Here is a 22,179-nt window from a genome sequence, read left to right as displayed (position 1 = left end):
TATAGTATGCTGATCTTTTTATTTTCTTCATCTAAATATTTCTCTTTTGAACCTCCCTTTTAAATTATTTCAGGCTAATAGATCATATATTTTTCCTGACATCTATCTTCGAAAGCTACTCTAGCTTTATGCTGGGGCTGTTAATACATTACACTTGTCATGGCACCCTGAGCTAGAGAAATCAGCAAAATCTCTTAATTCTACTGAATATTATATATTGTTCTCTTTAGGTAAAAGCAGGCTTAATTTCCTGTTAGAGGTAGTAATGCCTTTTGAAAACTGCCCTTATTTAAGTACTCATATTCAGGGAATTCCCTGGTAGAGATGGTTGGATGGCATCACTGATTCAATGGACATGAGTTTGAGCAAACTCCCGCAGGAGTGGTGAAGGACAGGGAAGCCTGGGGTTGCAAAGAGTCAGACACGATTGAGTGACTGAACAGCAACAACCACTGGTTAGGACTCCACGTTGCCACTGCCGAGGGTTCAATCCCTAGTTGGGGAACTAAGATCCTGCAAGTCAAGTGGTGCAGCCAAGAAAAGAAGAGAGATAAACAGTGAGGAATAAAGTATTTCCTGTCATATAAGTAAACAAGGATGTCACAGTCATCAGCAATCGCAGCCCACCTAGATGTGAGCTGTGAGCCCTGAGGAAACTCAGGAAGAACATCTGCCATCCGTTGAGCAGTGTCAGACCGCAGCCACTCCCCATGGTGAGCTTTGAGGAGGCTCAGAACTGCAGCCCCTCCCCATGGTGAGCTTTGAGGAGGCTCAGAACTGCAGCCACTCCCCATGGTGAGCTTTGAGGAGGCTCAGAACTGCAGCCACTCCCCATGGTGAGCTTTGAGGAGGCTCAGAACTGAGACTGCTGGCCCCCGTTCGCTGAGTATCAAAGGAGTGTTTCCGTGAGCCCAAACTCTTGCCTCATCCATAGACAAGCACTAAATTCCTTCACTTGAGATACCTGGTTTTCTTTAATTAAGAATAATCTTTTGACATTCAAACTACCTGCCCTTTGTTGCAACACTTCTATAGAACCTGGCTCTTCCCCTCGCCTCCTCAGAGCAGTTCTCTCAGGGTCACTTGAGATGCTATCTCCCAGGCTTGGAAGGCCTAAAATTTCCCACCACATAAAACAACTCTGCACTTTGAGGTTGTGAATATTTTTTTTAAATCCATGGCAACAGCATATATTCAGCCAATTCAATTTTCATACCAGTAAGTTAAGCCAGTTTCCCCTTGCAGTTTCACTTACCCTGGTCCCTGTGCTTAAATTTTTAATTATCACTTTTGTCCTATTTTCACTTTTCACTTGAGTTCATGGCTTTAAGAAATCACTTGTCAGGAAATATCTGGAACATGCTTTCTTGAGTGATTTTTTTAAAAACGTATTTTTCTGTTTAAAAAAATTGTTTTTTTTTTTTTTTTTTTTTTGGATGCTGCACAGCCTGCAGGATCTTAATTACCTGACCAAAGATTGAACCCGTGCCCCTTGCAGTGGAAGCATGGACTCCTAACCACTGGACCAACAGGGAAGTCCCTGTTAAAAACATTTTTATTATAAAAATTGGGACTTCCCTGTTGGTCCAGTTGGTGTAGGGACTTCCCTGTTGGTGTAGGGAGCCCAGGTTCTATCCCTGGTCAGGGAACTAGATCCCACATGCCACTACTCAGAGTTCAGATGCCTCAGCTAAAGATTCCATGTGCTGCTATGAAGACCTATTGTGGGTGCATACTCAGTCAGTCGGTCATGACCGACTCTTTTCAGCCCCCTGGACTGTACCCCACCAGGTTCCTCTGTCCATGGAATTTTCCAGGCAAGAAATACTGGAGTGGGTTGCCGTTTCTTCCTCCAGGGGATCCTCCCTACCCAGGGATCAAACCTAAGTGTCTTGTACCTCCTACATTGGTAGGCAGATTCTTTACCACTGTCCTACCTGGGAAGCTCCTGGTGCAGCCAAATAAATAAATATTAAAGAAAAAATGTTTTTATTGGGAAGCCCTGGTGATGCAGTGGTAAAGAATCCTCCTGGTAATGTAGGAGACTCAAGAGATGAGGGTTTGATCCCTAGGCTGGAAAGATCCCCTGGAGAAGGAAATGGCAACCCACTCCAGTAGTCTTGCCTGGAGAATCCCATGGCCAAAGGAGCCTGGTGAGCTATAGTCCATGGGGTCGCAAAGATTCAGACACAGCTGAGCACACATTCCCAGTGCTTTGACAAAGCTGGGATGTCCTTCAGTCTTTTATTACAAAAAATTAGTTATTTTAACCAGTGGAATCAAAGATATACAAATATAGTCTAAAATTGCTAATCTGCCTTTATGAAATTGGTATCACACTATAACGTTCTGTAAGTTGCTTTTCTCATATTTTTGAAATTCATATATTTTAAGAAACAGGAAAACACAACAAAATCATTCAAAATCACTGTCAGCAGAAATTCAGAGCCGTCTCTGATGGTGTTTGTTTTGTCTTGTTTTGTTCTTAATGCTTAAGAAAGTAGTAGTGGATAAAAAAGTGGTAAGTTGATACTGTAAGTTTATTCATTTGGTTGTTCATTTAACAAACATGATCAAATGGACTTTATATCGGAGCAAACAATAAAGGAGTGAACAAATAGCAGTTAGTTTAGTGTGTGTGTGTGTGTGTGTGTGTGTGTGTGTGAAGGATAGAGTATGTGCAAGATGTTATAGGAAGTAAGCACTGAAAGGCAAATTGGACCAGACTCCAGAATGCCATAAATTCCAGGCTAAAGAGCTTCTCCTGAAATGCAGTGGGGCCCCATAATCCTTGCCACTCGTGTCTTCAGCCTGCCTTTTGTCTGTGGAAAACCTGTGTTACCTAGTGTGTGTGTGGGGGGGGGTCCCAGCTGCTCGCTGCTCAAAAGCCAGTAAATAGGCCAGGTTGGTGGAAAGAAAAATTTGCTTTATTTCAGATGCCAGCAACTTGGAGGGTGGTGGACATCTAAAAGCACCTGTATCACTGGCACAAAATAGATTATCATTTGAAAAACTTTATATATTCATTTTTGGCTGTGCTGGGTTTTTGTTGCAGTGCCTGAGATTTCTCTAGTTGCAGCGAACAGGGGGCACCTCTCTAGTTGCGGTGTGAAGGTTTCTCATTGTGTTGACTTTTCTTATTGCGGAGCACCAGTGCAGTAGTTGTGGTGCAGGGACTTAGTTGCCCTGCAGCATGTGGGATCTTCCCAAACCAGGGACCCAACTGTGTCCCCTGCATTGGCAGGCAGATTCTTAACCATTGGACCACCAAAGAAGTCCAAAACGGATTACTTTTTAAGCTTAAATCCCATTACTGGTTAAAAAAGTGTTGGAATTTTAATTTTTAATATTTATAGTTCAGTTCATTTCAGTCACTCAGTCATGTCCGGCTCTTTTCGACCCCATGAATTGCAGCACACCAGGCCTCCGTGTCCATCACCAACTCCCGGAGTTCACTCAGATTCACGTCCATCGAGTCAGTGATGCCATCCAGCCATCTCATCCTCTGTCATCCCCTTCTCCTCCTGCCCCCAATCCCTCCCAGCATCAAAGTCTTTTCCAATGAGTCAACTCTTTGCATGAGGTAGCCAAAGTACTGGAGTTGAACTAGGTGTTATTTGCTAAACTCTGTTAGATACTTCAAATCCGTCATTTTAGCTCATATCCACTCATTGATTGAACCCCCTAATGTTGCCTGCTTGCTTAGATTTTTGCTTTTCCCATTTAATAGTCCATTTTGTCTATCTGTATTCTAATTGATAGAGATCTAATTCATTTTAGTTAACTGCTTTACATTTTATTATGTTTTATCATAATTTATTCAACTGTGCCTGTACTGGTAGATATTAAGATTTCTTTATTGGCTGTTTGTTTTACTAGAAACAATGCTTTGATAGAGTACTTTGTAATAAAATTTTATATAATGGGTTTTTAATACTCAAAGTGGGATTTCTGGGTCAAATTTTTAATATATTTTGCTACATTGCTTTCCAAAGGCATTGTAACTGTTCACACTTCCAGTTGCATTTAGGAAAGTGTCCCGTGTTCCCACCTCTTCTGCAGCACTGAATATTTTCTCATTTTTCAATTTTTTTTCAAGCTTTGGAGGAAGTTTTTTCTTCTTCCCACTGTTTCAACTCAGACTTCATGTTGTATTGGTTTATTGAATATTCCAGAATAGGGTGAAATGTCCATCGTTTCCAACATTCCTGGCAGAACAGCTTGTGCAAAGGAACGTGATAAGTACGAGGGGCTGGGAGACTACAGTCCACAGGGTTGCACAGAGCTGGACACGACTGAAGTGACTTAGCACACATGCACACACATGGTTCATTATGGCTGAAGTGAGGGGGGATTTGGTGCAAAATAAGGCTGGATAGACTCGTGTGGGCCAGACCCTATGGGACTTGGTAAACTGTTTAGAGAAAGGCTATCTTTAGCCCGAGAGTTGGGAAGTAACGCTGGACTAAAAAAAATGCACAACGTGAGAGTTACGACTCAAGTTTTATTTGGAGTAATATGAGGACTGCAGCCTGGGAGACAGGATTTCAGATAGCTGAGAAACTGTTCCATAGAGGTAGGGGGAAAGGTCAGTATATACGTGATTTTGGTAAAGGGAGGGTACATTCAATCAAGCACATTTTTTTTCTTAGAAAGTTTCTGCTGCTCTCGTGAAGCTTCTGCAAGTCACGAGAAAGTGTTGTCACCATGAAGGATTTTAGTGCTTTCCTAACTATGGAAGAATTGGGCTCATAAAGTGAGCTCCTAGAATATCTAACTGTCTTAGGACCTGTCCTGCCAGTTTTCTCCAAGCACAGAGTGCCTCATTTCTGCTCTCCGCCTCGAACTCCTTCAGGGTGTGTTGAAGATCAGCAGCATATGATTTAAACCTTGTAGAGGTAGGTAGCAAGCACCCATGGCAACCGCCAGATTGTAGCTGACACTACCAAAGCTTTAAGCAGGGGAATGACGTACTGTTCTGCTTATTTAAACGCAATTTTTATCTACATAAAAATTCCTTGGTTTGGAAAAAAAAAAAATCCCAAACAATATTTTTATTTTGGCCTTTTGATCATAGCACAAAGCGGTTTGCAAATGTAATAGGTTTTGGCTTCAATTTGTTCCTTCCACCATCCATTTGGTCCTCTAGTGAAAGGCCTCCTTGCTTCGGCCGCCAATCTCAAAAGAGGCGGATGGCTGTCTGCCGCGCAGTCTGTAGTCGTCAGCTTTTTGCGTAATCCTGATGCTGCCGGCCTGCCGGGACAAACGGGGAGGGGTTGGAAATAACTGGCGTGTGATTGGCTGCTTAAAAACCGTATGTTAATTAAGTAGCAACTAGAAATGTCCTCTGAACCGGTGAGAGTGTTCCAAAAGCTTTGTTAGTCTTTGGTAATGCAGCGACTCTTTAGAAAACACATGCCACATGCCAGTGTATATTTTGAAAGAAAAATGCGTTAAAAAAAAAAAAAACACCTCACCATCACTATAATATGTGTGCCTTTTGTACACTTCCTGAATACCAGCAGTGTGTTGTTAAGACTATACTTTCAGGGATCATTTCTATAGTTCGTTACTAGAGAAGTTTCTCTGAACGTGTAGAGCACCCGAAACCACGAGGAGGAGATAAAGCGTTCTCTTCTGAGCGTGAAGTCGGCTTTTGGTGTTGCTTCTGCAACTGCCGCTAGCCATTGATGATCGTTCTTCTTTTCCTTTCGGAGATGAAGAGGGAGAGAACGTAATCTGAGTGGTTTCAGGTATTTTTTTAAGTGGTGTTATACAAGAAGCTTGTAAGTGTTCTATTTGGAGCATATGATTGGTTTTCTTTTTTTCTTTGGAGTAGGAGCGATTCAGTTCAGTTGCTTAGTCGAGTACACCCAAACGTTTTTCCATCGAGTTGACGTCATCATCCAACCGTTTCATTCTCTGTCTGCTTTTCTCCTGCCTCTAATCTAAAGCGTCGGGGCCTAATAAGTCAGTTCTTTGCTTCAAGTGGCCAGAGTATTGGAGTTTTAGTTAGCTTCAGCGTCAGTCCTTCCAAAGAATATTCAGGACGGGTTTTCTTTAGAATGGACTGGTTGGATCTCCTTGCAGTCCAAGGGGCTCTCGAGAGTCTTCTCCAGCACCGCAATTCAAAACCATCAATTCTTCGGTGCTCAGCTTTCATTATAGCCCACTTCTCACATCCATACATGATTACAGGAAAAACCATAGCTTTGACTAGATGGACCTTTCTTTGTTGGCAGAGTAATGCCTCTGCTTTTTAGCAAGCTGTCTAGGTTGGTCGTAACTTTCCCAAGGAACAAGCGTCTTAATTTTATGGCTGCAGTCACCATCTAGTGATTTTGAGGATACTGACAAGTTTCAGTTCTTTGGGTCACAAACAGTCAGACACAACTGAGTGACTTTTAAACATTTTTCACTTACGTTACTATCAGTAATGAGGGCTTTCATTTTTCACTTTAATTTAAAAATACTGTATAAAGGAATTTTAATTTTTCTCTTGTATTTGCATTAATCCTGCTACTTGTTTTGCAGGAATTTATGTTGATGCAGTTAACTCCTTGGGCCAGACAGCCCTTTTCATTGCAGCATTATTAGGCCTTACAAAATTAGTTGATGTCCTGGTGGATTATGGAGCAGATCCAAATCAGTAAGTATAATAAGATCACTATCTAGAAAATACACACTAAAGATGAATTGAAGTGTTTGGAAACTAACAAGATAGTAAAAGAAGCTTTACTAATTTATGTTGATGAACTACGTTTGTACGCTTATATTGAAACATGCTTTATTTTATTTTATTGGTTGCACAGCTTGCAGGATCTTAGTCCCCTGACCAGGAATTAAACCCAGGCCCCCAGTGGAACGTTAGAGTCCTAACCACTAGAGTGCTGTGGCTAGGATGGTAAAGCAGCTGCCTGCAATTTGGGGAACCTGGGTTTGATCTCTGGGTTGGGAAGATCCCCTGGAGAAGGAAATGGCAACCACTCCAGTACTCTTGCCTGGAAAATCCCATGGCTTGGAAAACCCCATGGACGGAGGAGCCTGATAAACTACAGTCCTTGGGGTCGCAAAGAGACGCTACTGATCGATTTCTCTAAAAGTCTCTTTAAAAACCCACTAGACCACCAGGGAATTACCAGAAACGTGATTTTTAAACTGTTAATAGTTTTCTGAGCAGTTTTACTAGACCCTATGAAATAAGTGAACCTCACTATTCATTAATTAATTTAGTCATTAACAAGTACTGCTTGTATAGTTCCATCCACATTATTGTTTGTATTTAAAAGCACTTTAACGTACCCCACAGCTAAGTTCTTAATCAGTGATACTTGGCATTGCTTTGTCAGGATGACATTTGTAGTTGTGGTTTAGAAGAATTTGAGTAATGGTCCAAATTTTAATATGAAAGAGCAAACACACTGTAATGAGGCAGCTAAAAGTGAACATTTCTTCTGTCTCTGTAGGACTTTTTGCTTTGCCCAGGGCCTTCCAAGGTAACAGGCAAAAGCAGATATTTTTACAGTTTCCATTAAAAAAGAACTGGAAAAGGATTTTGAGTATTTACATGATTCCAGCTAATTTTCACAGAAATGCCAGAATATGTACAATCATAAGTCATAAAATAGCTTTCGTATCTAATATAAGGAGGCCCTGCTGCTGCTGCTGCTGCTAAGTTGCTTCAGTTGTGTCCGACTCTGTGCGACCCCATAGATGGCAACCCACCAGGCTCCCCCGTCCCTGGGATTTTCCAGGCAAGAACACTGGAGTGGGTTGCCATTTCCTTCTCCAATGCATGAAAGTGAAAAGTGAAAGTGAAGTCGCTCAGTCGTGCCCAACTCTTAGTGACCCGGTGGACTGCAGCACACCAGGCTCCTCTGTCCATGGGATTTTCCAGGCAAGAGTACTGGAGTGGGTTGCCATTGCCTTCTCTAAGGAGGCCCTACTTAATGTATTTTTTTTTTAAAGTACTGATTTTGGAAGTTTGTTGTTGTTGTTATAAGATTGTTTACTTAGAGGGGAGAAAAAATGGAAGCCCGGAGAAGTATAAGGGGAAAACTAGTCAGTATGAGAATTCTGTAACCCAAAGATACCATAATGAACATTTTGCTTTGTTTGCTTCCAGAATTTTTCTGGACTCATATACACTCTGTCTCTACTGTATCAAAACTCACAAATAGCCCTGCCTGCAGTTGTGCAGTAAAAATAAGTAAATAAAAAGATGAAATTATAATAATAAAAAAGCAAAAGAAAAATAATCTTTAATACTCCTGATTAGGGGACTGACCCCCCAGAAAGTTTAAATGGCTGGTCCATAATGGTGCATTGTGTTAATGACAAGTATGAGACCAGTAGCACCTGAAGAATTCAGAAATTCCCTTTTTAGAAATCTCCATCATAAGAGGAGGAGGTGGGAAAGGACAATATCAGGAGGAGGAAGGTAGGCCCCTTAGCTTTTTTTTTTTTTTTAAGGTTTTTAAAATAACATTTATTTCTTAAAAGTTAACATATACATAATAGGAAACCAAAAAGCACAAGAAGCAAAAAACGAAGTCATTCATAATCACAAGCAGTTTACCGTTTGACATCTCCTTCTAGGTCTCATTTGTGTATTTTCACAACTAAGCATTCATTTTTATGTAATTAAGACCATACAGTTATGTATCATGCTGTTTCACACATCATGAAGCCCCTTAGCTTTTAATTTTGTGATAGAAACACTTTCATGTACTTTAAAAATATCTTCCATCAAGGTGAAAGGAAATTTCTGGGGGGAGAATGTATTCCTAAGAGCTCCGTGGAAATGCTGTGATGGCTTGGGCTTATTGAGGTCACAGAGTCAGATGCCTGCAGGATTAAGTGGGTTCAGTGGGTACAGGCTCTGTCTAAGTAGCATCTGATGCAACTGGGCAGAAAAGGAAGCCATGAAGGCCAGATTTTCCAAGAGACTAAAAATCCCAACTTTTATTGTGAAATCCCCAAAGTGTTAAATATTGTCTATTACTTTAAATTCTTGTTTAAAAATACTATATGGACCAAATAAAACATGCCTCTGGGTTGCCAAATCAGTCTGTGGGCCTCCAATTTTCAGCCTCTAGGATAAATTAACAAAGCAACACATTTTGATACCAGTTGAACCTGGATTCTCTTGTATGGTTCATTGGGCATAAGAAATACTATTCCTTTCTTCCTTAGCATTCATGAGAAATAAAAAATAATATCGTCTCTCTTCCTACCCAGCTCTCTTACTCTTTATGGGAAGAATGATTAGAAAGCTGTAAAACATTATATACAAATTTATTTTTAAAGCAAGGAGAATGTTACAGTTCCCATAGTACAGTGTGCTGGACTGCTCATCAGAGCTAAGAATAGGAGAGAACTCACAATGAGACAGTCCACTGCCTCACTGGCATCCCCTGGGGAACTTGTAAAAGTACACATTCCTGAGCACCATGCTTGCAGATTCCGATTCAGTATGCTGTGTAGTCTGATATCTGTATTTTTGACAAATATCCCAATGACTTATTAAATAAATTATGGTATGTCTGTATATTGGAATACTCTGCAGCTATTAAAAAGGAATTGAGGTGGCTTATATGTTTTCATATTGAAATTTCTCCTAGATATATTGTTAAAAGAAAAAATTTAAATGCATAACAGTTAATATAGCATTCTTTGTTTTGTTTTTTTGGCCATGTTATATGGTTTGTGGGATCTTAATTACCTGGCTGGAGATTGAACCCAGGCTCTCAGCAGTGGTGAAAGTGCCAAGTCCTAACCACTGGACCACCAGGAAATTCCCAGTATAGCATATTCTTATTCCTACTTGTACGTGCATAAAAAAATTTCTGGAAGGATACGAAAACTGGTAACAGTAGTTGCCTCTAGGCAAGAGAATTGTGGATCTGGAATTGGGATACTTCTTCTTATCTTCTTCTTTTCCTCTTCCTTTTTTAATTATTTTTAAAATTTCTTCTCCTTTCTTTTCCCCTTCCTTCTCCCATTTCTGTTTCTTTTTAAATTAAAGAGAGCAAGCTCTGGAACTTCCCTGGTGGTTCAGACTCCATGCAGGGAGCTCAAGTTTGATCCCTTGGTTGGGAAACTTATAATCTTGCACGCTGCTTGGCATGGCCAAAAAAAAAAAAAAAAAAGGCAAGCTCTGTAGGTGATCCTGATGTGCAACCATGTTTGGAAACCACAGCTGTGTATCACATCTTCACATCTCATGAAGGATGTCCCTTCATGTCTCAGATAGTTTATTGGCTTTGGTTAAATTTTTCTGAGTTGTAGGTGCTTGACCACATTGCTGATGCCAAGGTTTGTGGGCCTCTACCATAGCACTTGGGAGATAGAGACATTCTCACATGAGATGATCTCTGGTTAGGCTGTGCTTCACCGGCCTGACCACGTGGCACTATAGACATGAAGGTTTCAGGGCAGCCAGCCAGCGTCAGGGGACAGTGGAGACAGAACACTGGGTTTTGAACCAGATCCATGCCTGGGTGTGAATCTTGGCTTTGCCCTTTTTGTTTCCTCATCTGTAAACTGAGGAATAATACTCCTTGAACGGTGGTGGTGAAGATGGGAGTGTTAACGGTGTTACTGGTGTGTCACTAATGGTGTTAATACAGTTCTCCTATTACCAAAGGTTGCCTTTGCAGTAAGGGAGTCCTGTGTTATCCATGGAAGGTGAGGGGTATTTCCATGGACACTCATTGTACCCCTCCCCTCCTCCAGCCGCTGCTTTGATGGGAGCACTCCTGTCCATGCGGCAGCATTTTCAGGCAACCAGTGGATCCTCAGCAAACTGCTGGATGCAGGGGGTGATCTTCGACTCCACGACGAGAAGGGTCGAAACCCGCAGACCTGGGCTCTAGCAGCTGGGAAGGAGCGCAGCACCATGGTAAGGGTGGGCCTGCTCTGCAGACGTGCCCGTGACAGAGCGCAGGGCCAGAGGCCGGTCTGGGGACAGCACAGGGCTTGCAGTGGCCTTGCCATCGGCACTGGGCACACACAGCTGGGGTGAAGCAAGTTAACCAACTGTAAAACCTAGGTCAGTTTTTCTGGTCATCCAGTCAGTGGGGAGAGAGGACAAATGTGATTTTGTCTGACCCTTAACTAGCACTTACCCTGCATCGGATGTTCTGAATTAAACTAGTTCAATATTAACTCATTTAATCTTTACAACAACTCTCGGGTAGGTCCTATTATTGTCTCCATTTTACAGATGGGGAAACGGAAGTGCATTGACATTAAGTAACTTGTCTGTAGCCACATGCTGGCAGGCATGATGTATTTTAATGAGGGCTAAATAATCTAACAAATGGAAAGAATAAAAGACTTGCAGTGCTGGGCACATGGAGGGAAGGGGGAGATGGGCAGAGTCCCCTCCCTCTGGTTCTCCTGCTCATTAGCAACTGGGCCTTGGAAACAAGTTAAAATAATACTCCTGCCTCAGTTTCGTCATCTGTTGAATGAAGGATTTGGAGGAAATTATCGTCAAATAAGCTCCCTGAAAATGGAATAATCTCATTCCATATCTTTAGGCAATCTCTTGGCCCCTTCCCTTGCCAGAGATTTCCCTGTGGGGGGCTCCTGTCTCCTTAGACCATTCTGGTCCCACTGAAAGCCAGGCTCGCTGTTAGCCGTGTGGGGTTGACCGTCCCTGCCGTCTGTTGCAGATGGTGGAGTTCATGCAGCGCTGTGCTGCGCACATGCAGGCTGTCATCCAGGGCTTCTCTGACCTCCTGAAGAAGATTGACTCCCCTCAGCGGCTCATTAGTGGCGTGCCCCGGTTTGGGGGCCTCATGCCGGGGTGAGTGCTGCCTCAAGCAGACTTGGATGTTCTGCATCACCCAGCCTTCCCTGTGGGAGCCCTGGGACACCTTGGTCCCCCCACACTAGTTCTTCCAGCGCCTGCCCACCCAAAGGGGTGAGCGTCGAGGGAGAGGATGTGGCCTCTGAAATCCATCAGTGTGCCAGCCACTCCTGCTCCCTGCTTCCAGGAATGTCGGGGGAAATGAGTTCTGGGCTCCAGTGGGAAGCACCATATGGTTAGGAGGGAAGGAAGGAACTTTTCTGGTCTAGGCTGCCCAGCAGAAAACCCTTTCTCAGCAGAACAGCTGGCTAGCTTTTTTTTTGGTCACCTCAGAACCGTGGAAAGCATGTTCCTTTATTACTAAGGTTGCAGAAGACTGCAAATGCTTAATATAAGTTTCCTCAGGCTGTTTGAAGCTGGCCTGAGACTTGCTGCCACCTGGGTGGGCAACCTCCCCAGCCTCCATCACAGCTGCTGGAGGTGGGCTCCATCCAGGCTTCTCCTCATGCTCAGGAGAGTTATTTTAAGTTTTCTGGGCTTTATTGACTTAGGATTTATATGTGGAAAATTGTGTCCCTTGTGATTTTCTCTGATGGCATCTTTTCCTGTTATCGGGGTGGCTGGACTTGTCACACTCTTCACAGGCTCCCGCATCTCATTCTATGCACATCAAGTCCTGGTTTTCTTCTCATGACCTGGATGCTTCTCATGAGAGAGAAGTTCATGATTCCCTTAAGGACCAGTTACTCCTAACTGCTTCTCTTGCTGGTACTCTTGCCCATCTTGGTTCTTTACTCAGCGTGGAGAATGACCTCTTAAAAATGAAAACTGAATTGTGCCACTCACTACTAAAAACCCTTTTAGGGTCTTCCCAGGGCTATCAGCGACTTCACTTTCACTTTTCACTTTCATGCATTGGAGAAGGAAATGGCAGCCCACTCCAGTGTTCTTGCCTGAAGAATCCCAGGGATGGAGGAGCCTGGTGGGCTGCCGTCTATGGGGTCGCACAGAGTCGGACACGACTGAAGCGACTTAGCAGCAGCAGTAGCAGGGCTATCAGGTTAAGCGCCTGAATCCCTCATCCGGCCTTGGAGCCCCTACTTGGTTCAGGTCCTCCACCTCCTCTCCTGCCAGAGTTAGGATCTTGGCAGACCAAATTTCTTCTATCAGAGCCGAAGCCTAGTCCCTGCTGCTGTTCTGTGACATCAGGCCAGCAGGTTTCCCCTTTCTGGCTCCATTTTTTCCCGTCTGTAAAATGAGAAAGTTGGACAAGATACTCTTTATGGTTCGTTCCAACTTTGATCATCTGTATTTGTTATCTGTGGCACTAAGCCCAAACTTAGTGACTTCAAACAACAGTAAATATCTCACATGGTTTCTGTAGGTCAGGAATCAGGGAGTGGCTTAGCTGGGTGGTTCTGGCTCAGGACATCTCATGACGATGTGGTCAGGAGGCAGCGTGGGCTGCAGCGTTCTGGGACTGGAGGGTCCAGTTCCAAGACAGTGGCTCGCATGGCTGGCAGACTGGTGCTGGGTGTTGTCGCCTCCATGAGGCTGCTGGAGCATCCTCCCAACACGGCAGCTGGCCTTCTCCAGAGCAAGGGCTGCAGGAGAGATCAGGGCAGAAATCCTGGGGACCTAGCTTTGGAACTCACACCACTTGGTCATTTCCGCAGTATCCTGCTGGGTTAACAGGTCAGCCCTCTCTGACCTGTGAATCGCTACACAAGGGCATGGACACCAGGAAATGGGTATCACGGGGGTCCTTTCAGATGGCTGGCTGTTAAGTAGTAACAACGAAACCAGCTGCACATGCTGATAGCTTGGTTCAGCACTGTCCTCTGGGTATGGTTCCTCCTTACTTTCCCCTCTTCTTTTCAATATTTAGAAACTCTAACGGCTCTCCTAACCGACCACTTAAGGCTGGAGTCATTTCTGCCCAAAATATCTACAGCTTTGGCTTTGGAAAGGTAAGAGGTTGCCACCAGCAGCCACTGTTTGCGGGACTCACTGAGGAATTCCCTGGCCCGGCTCTGGCCTCGGGCCCCATGATTTCGTCCAACACAGCCTCCCACGTCCTCCCCAGAGTGTTTTCTTCTTTACTGCTTTTGCAGGACAAGTACCCCTCCGTGTTCCTGTCCTTACTGGAAAATGATGAAAGCCCCAGAGAGTTCTTTTCAATGACTCTAGGCTAGATTTGGGGAGTTTTAGGAACTGAGCCTTTAATTCCCAGTGAAGGTCCCAGACAAGTTCTGTGGGGGCCTCAAGGGCCCCTTGAGGCCTGGTGCTTCCTGTAGGCATCTGACCTCTTTCTGTGAGCCTCAGTTTCCTCACCGGCAAGAGGGAACGAGTATCACAACCTTGCAGGGTTTCTTGGAAGATTAAAGATAATAAAAAGAATTACACCCAGTCCATAGGGGTATCCAGCAAATTGGTAAATAGCACCTACCTTTATTTTTAGCTAGCTGACAAGATTCTGGAGGTAGTTGTTTCTCCCTTTTCTCCCACTATTTGAAACTGGGCTTTGCTTTCAGTTTTATCTCACAGGAGGCACACAGCTGGCCTGTCTAGGATCTCTTCCAGTAATTGGAGAAAAGGAAGTGATTCAAGCTGACGATGAGCCCACCTTCTCTTTCTTCAGCGGTCCCTACATGGCCATGACCAAGTAAGCGGGAGCTGGCCCGCGGAAGTCGGATTTAGTCCCACAGGAAGAATGGACTCTGTGTGACTTCCCTGTGTGGGGAGGGTTTCTGCCTGAACACAGGGACATACTGAAATACAAATGTCTCCATCAGGATTTCTCAATCTGGACGCCAGTGACATTCTTGTTCCCCTGGGCTGTTGGGGGTGGTCCTGTGCACCGTAGGCTGTTCGGAAGTGTCCCTGGTTTCTCCTCACTAGATTCCAGTAGCAGCTCTGCCTGCACCCCCAACCCCCTGCATTTATAACTGCGACAACCAGAATGCTACAGACAGGCCGGATGGCCCCTTGTTGAGAACAGCTGCTCTGAAAGATTACTTACCTCAGTGTTTCAGCCTCTCTGCTCTCTAGAGAGTGAGAGGCAGCATAGTGGTGACTAGCCTCTGATACAGGTCAAAGGGCACTGAAGCCCCGCAGGCATTGGCTGATGGCTCTCACCAGCTGATACAGCAGAGGTGGCAGTAATAGGATCAGACTCTGATGAAGTCCCTGGGGTGGGCTCAGTCTCCAGCGACCAGCGTCCTACAGGATCACCTGAGTTGTCCTGTCCAAGGTGTCTTGTCCCCCGTGGACCTGGCTGCTGCTTCCCTGCTTAGCAGTCACCCCCGTCTGAGAAGGCCTCTGCAGATCCGCACAGCTCTGCATCTCGTGCAGACGTGCTTCTTGTTTTCCTGCCCGAGCCCCCGACTTGGGGGCTCTCTTCTTCCGTCTACCTCGTGTCCCTCCCCAGACCAGCCTCCCAACTGGCCTCTCATTCTCCAGACACCCCGGCCCACCACTCCCCACACGGCTGGTGCCCTGGTCTTTCTAACATGCAAACCTGATCAAGTCACTCCCTCCCTTAAATCCCTCAGTGATTCTCTGCCACCTGTACTAAGTCCCCGAAGTGCTTTAGGCCCTGGGGGTAGGAGCGGGGAGGACACAACATTGCAGGGGCAGGGCGCAGGGTGGGGAGGGAGCTGTACAGAACCTGTGTAAACACTGTTCCCTGATCACGTGTCTGCAGAGTGGCTGTTCACCCCCTCCTGCTCACACCCCTCCTGCTCACACCCTCTCCTGCCCCGGCAGCCTGGTGTGGAACGGGAGCAGGGTCACGGTGAAGGAGCTGCACCTCTCCACCCACCCGCACTGCAGCAGGCTGCGGCTGGCCGACTTGTTAATCGCCGAGCAAGAGCACAGCAGGCAAGAAAGAAAACCCAAGAGTGTCTCAGACCCAGGTTCAGGGCTATGCAGGGCTGTACCTGAGGGTGGAGACCAGCCTCCTTAGTCTTAGCATTTCCTCCTGGTGGGTTGATTTGACTTCCCAGGGCTGCCAAGAAGGAAAACAAAGCATTCTTGAAAAGCCTGAGTGCTGGGGATGGTGGTAGTGAGAGGCTCAATTCTGTCTGCTAATAGACTCCCTGCATGTCTCTGAGGTCCAGCCTCAGGCCTGGCTGGCTCATCTGCAGCCCTCAAGGCCCACCATCAGGACCACGTGCGCTGTCTCTCCTTGGAAGACATGCCGATGCGTCTCAGCACCCTAGGTTTCCTGTGGCTCAGGGGTTAGTCCTTCAGGTCCTTCATGTCTTGCTGGGGCAGGAACTTCATCCTTGGTTGCATACCAGTGCTGCTGAGGCCTTGGAATAGTCTTGGCTCATCAGTTTCACTCAACTCCTATAAAGCCAAAGCCTTCGTTTTGGGGAAGTCAGCCTAAAGGGACTCAAGGAGGCTGGACAGGCTCGTAACGTGGATTCTGATGTGAGGCTGGGTGGGATGTGTGACCTTGGGCCTGACCTCTCCCTGGCCTTTGCTTCTTGATCTCTATGAGTGTAACTGTAATGGCACCTTTCCTGTAGCTAGTTGTTAGGATCAAGGTGATGTATGTCGAGTCCCTTTCTCAGTAGCTGTTAGTGACATTGTCATTGATGACCCTAAGCCTTCAGGTTCTGATCAGTGAAAAGCCGAGAATTCCATCGACAGAGAACTCAACCCCTACCCCATCCCACTTTCTTAGCAAAACATTGTGTGTAAATAGAATTTGTGTGGAATGTGTTCAGGGAGCCCAGAAGAAAGGAAAGCACCCATCGTTTCATCCTGTCCTCTTTGCCTCTGCAGCAAGTTGCGGCACCCCCACCTGCTGCAGCTGATGGCTGTGTGCCTGTCCCCGGACCTGGAGAAGACCCGCCTCGTGTATGAGCGCGTCACGGTGGGCACGCTGTTCAGTGTCCTCCACGAACGGGTGAATGCCTGTTTCCCTGCATTTTCCCCTTGCTGCCTTTCCCCGCCACTCCAGCTCTCCTTTCCCTTTCTCTCTCTTCTTTTACCCCAGGAGCAGAGTTCCCATTCGTGCACGCATAGAAGAGAAATCTCCTAATTCTTTACTCTGAGGGGGGCTGTATAATGCACCGTTTAAAGCTAATCAGCACATTGGAACTAGTGTGATTTTATTATTGTTAGTCTGGCTTTTTAAATCACACATCTGAGAGCTCAGTAGACCCAGAAAACACACAGCCGCACTTGTAGCTCACAGTAACCAAACAGTCTCTGGCCTTATTTCCTGGCATTTTCCCTTGTGCCCTAACGCAGGGGCCCTCAGCCTCCTAGAGCCTGATGGTCTAAGATGGCGCTGATGTAATAATAATAGAAACAAAGTGCACAGTAAATGTGACGTGCTTGAAGCATCTGGAGACTTTACCTCCTCCGCCCCCATCTTGTGGAAAAATTGTCTTCCACAAAACTGGTCCCTGGTGCCAGAAAGTTTGGGGACCGCTGCCCTCTGGGACCTTTATATGCAAGGCCTTGTCTGTCCCTTCCTAGTTTTCAGCTTTCCTGGTGGAGGGTATGGGACACACAGACTCCTTGGGAGCTTGCTTTGGCCTGAAATGTGACTTCCAAAAGGTCCTGACAGATTGGTTTTTCTTTCTCCATGGCTTTGTTTTGAAAACCCTGGGCTGGAGTGAGAAAAGAGCCTGCAGGAAGGGCCCTTCCCTGAAACGGCTCACCCCTCCTCCTGCCTGGGTTTCGGTTTCGCCTCTCAGTATTAGAGTTCCCTTTCCTCTCCTTGGGGGAGGGCGTTGACTTACAATGCCACTTCTGGGGAGAGAAGAGAGCTCCTGTGACTGGGTGTCTTAGTATGAGGGGATTTCTGTCCTCCTGGAGTGAACTTTCTAGGTCCTCTGACCGCAGCAGGGGCTGGATTGTCCTTTGTGTGTCAAGTTCTCCCGCAGCACAGGCTTGGCATTGCCAGTGGCGGTGGGGCCCACACTGGAGGTGCAGACCAGGTTTGAGGACTTTTCTCCTCATTTTTTTTGTAATATCAAGCAGCTTGGCTAAGGGAGAGGAACCCAGGTTTGGAGTCAGGGGCCCTGAGTCAGTGGGACCTCAGGCTGGTCACTTAACCTCATTGAATCTTAGGTTCCCCACCATGACAGCAGGTGGCTGTCATGACACCAGGTGGCTGTCATGAAGGTCAATACAAAAGACTGGAAACTGTGAAGCCCTTTGCAGCATCCTTTGTTCTTGCTTGTAGCGGGCCCAGTTCCCCGTGTTGCACATGGAGGTGATCGTGCACCTGCTGCTCCAGATCTCCGACGCCCTGAGATACCTGCATTCCCGGGGCTTTATCCACCGCTCCCTCAGCTCCTACGCCATCCACATTGTCTCCACAGGGGAAGCGAGGCTGGCCAACCTGGAGTACATGATGGAAAGGTGGGCGCACCTCGATCATGACTTCCAAACAGGGTCTCCCCAGGGTGGGTGCTTTGCTGTAGAGAGAGAATCTGACTTGGGCAGGATCCCTCATTGGTGGGCTGAACTGCCTTATCAATGGAGGAAGAGGTTTCCCAGTGTCTTCCCCTGTCAGCCCAGGTTAGAGGGGCTTTGGGGAAGTTACTTCTGTTCATTATAATGAATATTTGACAGGCATGAGCACATGTTAGCCAGACTGTAAGTTTTCAGAATTTTCTGTGGCTTCACACAGCCCAAGTATTTCTCACTCACCTTGCCATGCAGCGTGTGTGTGTTGGGAAGGGGTGGCATTCACCGTGCTCTGCATTCCTCTCTTCCGGGGCTCCACTGGCCCCCAGGCCTCAGCCTCCCACTGTGTCCTCCGCATCGCTGCTCATTGAGAAAGAGCAAGCCTGGAGGGACGCGTGGAGGGGTTTAGGGACTACCGGAAGTAGGTATATCATTACTTCCCACTTTACAAGGCCCAGCACCCAGTCACCTCTTCCCTGCAGGCAGGCTGGGAAATGCACCACAGCTGTGCATCCTGGAAGATGTGAGAAGGCGGTGGGTGCTGGTGAGCCTTACGATCCTGACCTGAGTAGGTGGGGCTCAGTGCAGGGAGGGAAGTAGTGATGAAAACATCATCTTTACTCGAGGTTTCGGGCATGGGCTTCATTTCCCATTTGGCAGAAGTCAGAGTCCTCCTGAGAGTGGAGGGCTGGCCCCCATCTCCTGCCCCTCAGTTCTGGGGGGCAGAGGATCTACCCTGTGCTTCCTTACCATCCTCCACAGCTTTGAGGCCCGGGCCCAGGGCTGCTCAGGTGCAGCTGTGAGGCCTGAGCCACGGGCAGACCCCTGGCTGAGACCTGCTCACCTCCGCTGAGCCTGGTCCTCACCCACCACCATCACTGAGGTTTTATTTCTGAGTCTCTGGCAGGTCTTGCTTGCATACCTGCTAAGTCACTTCAGTCATGTCTGACTCTTTGCAATCCCATGGACTGTTGCCTGCCAGGCTCCTCTGTCTATGGGATTTTCCAGGCAAGAATGCTGGAGTGGGTTGCCATGCCCTCCTCCAGGGGATCTTCCCGATCCAGGGATCAAACCCTCATCCCTTATGTCTCCTGCATTGGCAGGCGAGTTCTTCACCACTAGTGCCACCTGGGAAGCCCCTGGCAGGTCTTACATCTCATAATTTACTTCTTAGAAAAGCTCTATGAGGACAGGGATTTCTGTTTTATCTGCTGCCATATCTCAGATACCTAGAGCAGGCCTCCACACAGTGGGAGCGCTGCATGTTCTCTATTTTTTTAATTAAAAAATTTTTTAAAAATTTATTTTAAAACAATGTATTTATTTATTTGGCTGTGCCGGGTCTCAGTTGCAGCACACAGGATCTTTAGTCGTGACACGTGGGATCTTTAGCTGCGGCGTGTGGGATCTAGTTCTCTGAGCAGGGATAGAGCCCAGGCTCCCTGCATTAGGAGTGTGGAGTCTTAGCCAGTGGACCACCAGGGAAATTCCTTTTTATTTTAAAAATTCTATTTTATTTATTTACAGATAATTTTGTTTATTTATGTATTTATGGCCATTCCATGCTGTTTGTGGAATCATAGTTCCCTGACCAGGGATTGAAGCCACACCCCCTGCATTGGCAGCGTGGAGTCTTAACCACTGGACCATCAGGGAAGTTCCTCAACATGTTTTTTAAATTGAATGAAGTGGAAAGACTATCAGTTCCCTGGGCCTCGTGTGTCCCTTGTCTCTGTCTGGAGAGGAGAGCATGGGTCAGATTGGGCTTCCCCTTGTGGGCGTTGGCAAAGGGTTTGAATTTAATCCTTGAAACACTGGGATACTGTGAAGGATTTTTTTTTTTTTTTTTTGAGCAGAATGATGTTCTGGCTGATTTACAGGTTAAGAAGATCCTCCTCACTCTTGCATGGTGATGGGGCAGTGATGGGACGAGAGAGAAACAGGGGAGCAGTTAGCTGTGACTGGAGCCATTTTCCATTGGAAACCGGTGGAGGCCAGAGCTCTCGCCAGTTGAGTTGCTCAGTCTCAGATCTGGTCCATTCTCAACCCCAGTGTCTCCCTCTGCCTACAAGATTAAGTCCCCACACTTTGTAGAGTGGGAAGCCTTCCGTGGTGGGGGCTTCACCCGCAGTGTCACCCTCATCACCACTCCGCCTGGCCATCTGAGGACACTTGGCAGGCCATGCCATTTCTCAGGGCTGCTCCTCAAGCCTGGAGTACCTGGCACTCCTGTTTATCCTTTTAAACTTATTTCTGACACCATCTTCCACCACCCCCCCCCCCCCCCCCCATGAAGCCTATAGTGAAGCGCTTTCCCCGAATCGCCAAGCATGCTTCATTGCCCAGTAGTCAAGTTGCCGGCCCCTCCGAATGGTGAGCAGGACCCATACTATGGCTTGTTCATTTTTACCACCCAGCTCAGGGCCTGCCACATAGTAAGTGCTCAGGAAGCATTTGAAGTGAATCCTTGAAGTGATGCAGAACAAGGTTCACCACTTTGGCTATGTGTTCAAGAGCTGAAGGGTTTGGACATTTTTACCATTGACTTTTCAATAAGGTTGACAGAACCCAAGCTGTTTGCCAGTGATGCAGCGCCACCTGTGGTTCGCATGGCGGTATAACAGTTTCTTTGATGCGCTCTCCAATAGAAATATGAATCCTAGAGTGAAATGGGGATTTGGAGAGGCCAGCCTCAACCCTGGGCTTCCCTGGTGGCTCAGACAGAAAAGAATCTGCCTGCAGTGCAGGAGACCCGGGTTCTGTCCCTGGGTCAGGAAGATCCCCTGGAGAAGGGAATGACAATCCACTCCAGTATTCTTGCCTGGAAAATTCCATGGACAAAGGAGCCTGGGGGACTACAGTCCATAGGATCAGAAAGAGTTGGACATGACTGAGCAACTAACACACACACACACAGCCTCAACCCTGGGGCTTCCAGGTGGCTCTAGTGGTAAAGAACCCACCTGCCAGTGCAGGAGACGCAAGCGATGCTGGTTTGATCCCCGGGCGAGGAAGATCCCCTGGAGGATGGCATGACAACCCATTCCAGTATTCTTGCCTGGAGAATCCCATGGACGGAGGAACTCGGAGGGCTGTTTATTGTCAAGAGTAGCATTCCATCTCTTGATGTAAAAATGATACGGCAGTGTCTCCTATTCTTCAACTCCTTCTTAATGGAGTCTTTAGAGCTGGAATTGACCTTGCAAGTGGTATCATATAGCCATAGCCAAATGTAATTTTGATGATGTCAAAGCCGAAGCTGAAAAGAATTCCCTGGGACTTTCCTAGTGGTCCACTGGCTAAGACTATGTGCTTTCAATGCAGGAGCCCAGGTTTGATCCCTGGTCAGAAAGTAGATCCCACATGCTGTCACTAAGAGTTCACATACCTCAACTAAAGATCCTACATGCCGCAACTAATAATGGCTACCCAATGCAGCCAAATAAATAAATAAATATTAATAAAAAAACTCCTTTCCTACATTCCACTAGCATTAACAGAGAAGGAAGAGGGGTTGTAAGAGAGGAAAATGAGTGGAAGTAAAAGAGAAAGGACATAAATTCCGGTTGTAAGTGATTGTCCCTTGCCTTAGGTAGCCTAAAAGGCCTGAGAAGGTCAGTGAGCATCTCCCTTGGACAATCACCCTACAATATGAAGAGCCAAGTGTGCTAGGTCCTTGGACTATATCTCTGACAATAAAACACTCCATTGCTTTTCCTGTGATACTAATGTAATGTTTTGTATGTATATCCATGCTGTTCACACAACACCAGGCCACACTTGCCTATTCAGCAATATAACTACAGAGTCTAAAAATAGCATAGCTCCGTGGCTTCCTAAACTTACTGCCTCCAATCAAAAGTTCTGCTGAGAGCAGACTTCCCTGGTGGCTCAGTGGTAAAGAATCTGTCTGCCAGTGCAGGAGA

The 22,179-nt window shown here is 46.4% G+C and overlaps 1 protein-coding gene and 1 non-coding gene across 5 annotated transcripts in view; both read left to right on the top strand.

Moving 5' to 3' along the window:
• TEX14 (testis expressed 14, intercellular bridge forming factor) overlaps window positions 1–22,179 on the top strand; it is a 126,733-nt gene that overhangs the window by 54,420 nt on the left and 50,134 nt on the right. For all 4 annotated transcript variants that reach the window (XM_069602621.1, XM_069602623.1, XM_069602620.1 and 1 more), the window contains exons 3-10: window positions 6,535–6,649; window positions 10,738–10,903; window positions 11,682–11,815; window positions 13,707–13,788; window positions 14,353–14,483; window positions 15,587–15,700; window positions 16,613–16,736; window positions 18,027–18,205. In XM_069602621.1, the coding sequence (XP_069458722.1) occupies window positions 6,535–6,649; window positions 10,738–10,903; window positions 11,682–11,815; window positions 13,707–13,788; window positions 14,353–14,483; window positions 15,587–15,700; window positions 16,613–16,736; window positions 18,027–18,205 (1,045 nt within the window). The remainder of the gene's footprint in view (window positions 1–6,534; window positions 6,650–10,737; window positions 10,904–11,681; window positions 11,816–13,706; window positions 13,789–14,352; window positions 14,484–15,586; window positions 15,701–16,612; window positions 16,737–18,026; window positions 18,206–22,179) is intronic.
• On the top strand, window positions 5,535–5,748 carry LOC138415611 (small nucleolar RNA U3). Its single transcript, XR_011247357.1, has one exon. It is a non-coding gene; the product is annotated as a small nucleolar RNA U3 (small nucleolar RNA).

Source organism: Ovis canadensis, chromosome 11, assembly GCF_042477335.2.
Source record: "Ovis canadensis isolate MfBH-ARS-UI-01 breed Bighorn chromosome 11, ARS-UI_OviCan_v2, whole genome shotgun sequence".
In the NCBI taxonomy this organism is placed as follows: domain Eukaryota; kingdom Metazoa; phylum Chordata; class Mammalia; order Artiodactyla; family Bovidae; genus Ovis; species Ovis canadensis.
The sequence above is the reverse complement of the archived record's forward strand: the minus strand, read 5'-3'. Positions and strand labels throughout refer to the sequence as shown.